The sequence below is a fragment of the Haliaeetus leucocephalus genome, unplaced genomic scaffold (genome assembly GCF_000737465.1).
Source record: "Haliaeetus leucocephalus isolate CR32 unplaced genomic scaffold, Haliaeetus_leucocephalus-4.0 Scaffold325, whole genome shotgun sequence".
NCBI classification, from domain to species: domain Eukaryota; kingdom Metazoa; phylum Chordata; class Aves; order Accipitriformes; family Accipitridae; genus Haliaeetus; species Haliaeetus leucocephalus.
In genome coordinates, this window is record NW_010972761.1 from 20,297 (window position 1) to 21,970 (window position 1,674).

At 65.1% G+C, this 1,674-nt stretch overlaps 3 protein-coding genes across 3 annotated transcripts in view; 2 read left to right on the forward strand and 1 right to left on the reverse strand.

Moving 5' to 3' along the window:
* Window positions 1-85, forward strand: part of SNAPC2 (small nuclear RNA activating complex, polypeptide 2, 45kDa) — a gene marked incomplete at its 5' end in the record, with an annotated part of 3,404 nt that extends 3,319 nt beyond the window's left edge. Inside the window, one exon of the mRNA XM_010571408.1 lies at window positions 54-85. Within this exon, the coding sequence (XP_010569710.1) occupies window positions 54-85 (32 nt within the window). The remainder of the gene's footprint in view (window positions 1-53) is intronic.
* A 22-nt stretch (window positions 86-107) lies between these two features.
* Window positions 108-1,050, forward strand: COPS6 (COP9 signalosome subunit 6). Its single transcript, XM_010571409.1, has 3 exons — window positions 108-222; window positions 388-488; window positions 707-1,050. Exons 1-3 carry the CDS (start codon window positions 108-110, stop codon window positions 845-847), a joined length of 357 nt encoding a protein of 118 aa, XP_010569711.1. The 3' UTR covers window positions 848-1,050.
* A 255-nt stretch (window positions 1,051-1,305) lies between these two features.
* The window catches only part of MCM7 (minichromosome maintenance complex component 7), a 3,777-nt gene continuing 3,408 nt past the window's right edge, over window positions 1,306-1,674 (reverse strand). The window contains exon 11 of the mRNA XM_010571405.1: window positions 1,306-1,504. Coding sequence (XP_010569707.1) covers window positions 1,306-1,504 — 199 coding nt within the window. The remainder of the gene's footprint in view (window positions 1,505-1,674) is intronic.

A 1,674-nucleotide genomic window follows, 5' to 3' on the forward strand; every position in this document is an offset into this window, starting at 1 on the left:
CATGGGGACGGGGGCACAGGGACAGGAGGACACAGCTCTTGGGCTGCCTGGAGGGGCTGGAGCAGCCCAGGGTGGGTGGCTGTAGGGACATGGGACAGGGGGTACACATGTCCTTGACCCCCCCCCCAGTGGCTGAGCACCTCATCGCCCAGCACAGTGCCATCAAGATGCTGCACAGCCGGGTCAAGCTGATCCTGGAGTACGTGCGGGCCTCCGAGGCTGGTGAGTCGGGGACAGGGCTCTCCCCATTGCCCAGGGAGGGGCAAAGGAGACAGCTCTGTCCTGGAGCAGGTTTGGCCCTAGGGTGTCCCCAGGGAAGGACCGTCCCCCAAGAGGGGCTCTGGGAGGGCCCCAGGACCGTCCCCAAGGCTGACATTGTCCCTGCAGGCGAGGTGCCCTTCAACCACGAGATCCTGCGCGAAGCCTACGCCCTGTGCCACTGCCTGCCTGTTCTCAGCACTGACAAGTTCAAGACCGACTTCTACGACGTGAGTGATGGTTGGGGGGGGTCCTTGGGGAGCTGTGGGGGTGGTGGTGGTCAGGTGCCCATGGCCCTGTCGGGGCACACGGCGGGGACAGAGCTGTCTCCTTTGCCACCGGTGCTGTTGGTGGCCCGTGCGCTACTGCAGCCGGGGGTGGGCAGATGCAGCTTGGGGGGGGGGGGGGGCCTCAGCAGTGCAGTAACCCCCCAATCCACCCCCGCCAGCAATGCAATGACGTGGGGCTGATGGCGTACCTGGGTACCATCACCAAAACCTGCAACACCATGAACCAGTTCGTCAATAAGTTCAACATCCTCTACGACCGGCAGGGCATCGGCCGCCGCATGCGGGGACTCTTCTTCTAAGGGAGGGGGGGATGCGACACTGAGGACACCCCCAGCCAGGCCCTGAGCCGCCCCCAGGGCTGGGGGACCCTACCCCAGGACTGTGCCCCCCCCTCCTGGAGGCCCCCCCAATAAATCAGCTCCAGGCTGGGAATTGTAGCTCCAGCGTCATCTGAGGTTCTGGGAGAGCTAGGCCCAGGGGAGCAACATGGTCCCAAGGGGAGGGGAACAGACAGATGCTGCCACCAGAAACTGTGAGAAAAACTTTTTTATTGGTTTAAAAAAAAAACAAAACAAAAAAACCAGAAGATGCTTTAATGAGGGGAGCGGGGTCAGGGCAGGTGAAAGCCCACGGGAGCCAGCAGAGAGACACAGGATGTGTGCCTGTGTCTGGTGACAGCAACTGCATCCCTGTGCATCCCCCCTGCCCTGCAGGGGGGCTGTAGGGCACCCCCCCCCGTGTCCGTCCCCCCACCGCCTCAGACGAAGGTGATGCGGGTGCGGGCGGCATTGACCTGCAGCACATTGAGCTCCTCGTACTCCTGGAGCGCAGCCTGGACCTGGGCAGGGGTGAAGCCCTTGGCCAAGCAGCGCTGCAGGGCCTCGGCGTAGGGCACAGCCCGGCCCCCCGCCAGCTCCCGCACTGCCGCAAAGATGGCGTCGGCAGGACGCTGCACCCTGGGAGGGGGACGGAGAGAGGGGTCAGTGGGACCCTGGCTCTGCCACCTCCCCCCCCCCCCCACCCCAAGACAGTCAGGGCTCCCCCAACGCTGCCACCCCCTTCCTGGCAGGCTGGGGTACTGCCCCCCCCCCCCCCCCCATTCCCCTTCGTTCCCCCCCCTCCCCCC

What these genes read in the sequence shown, in the direction of transcription:
- COPS6 (XM_010571409.1), top strand. Translation starts at nt 108, where the DNA reads ATGTCCTTGACCCCCCCCCCAGTGGCTGAGCACCTCATCGCCCAGCAC. An exon ending in CGTGCGGGCCTCCGAGGCTG is followed by an intron (nt 223 to 387) that starts GTGAGTCGGGGA and finishes TTGTCCCTGCAG; the next exon opens with GCGAGGTGCCCTTCAACCAC. An exon ending in TCAAGACCGACTTCTACGAC is followed by an intron (nt 489 to 706) that starts GTGAGTGATGGT and finishes CACCCCCGCCAG; the next exon opens with CAATGCAATGACGTGGGGCT.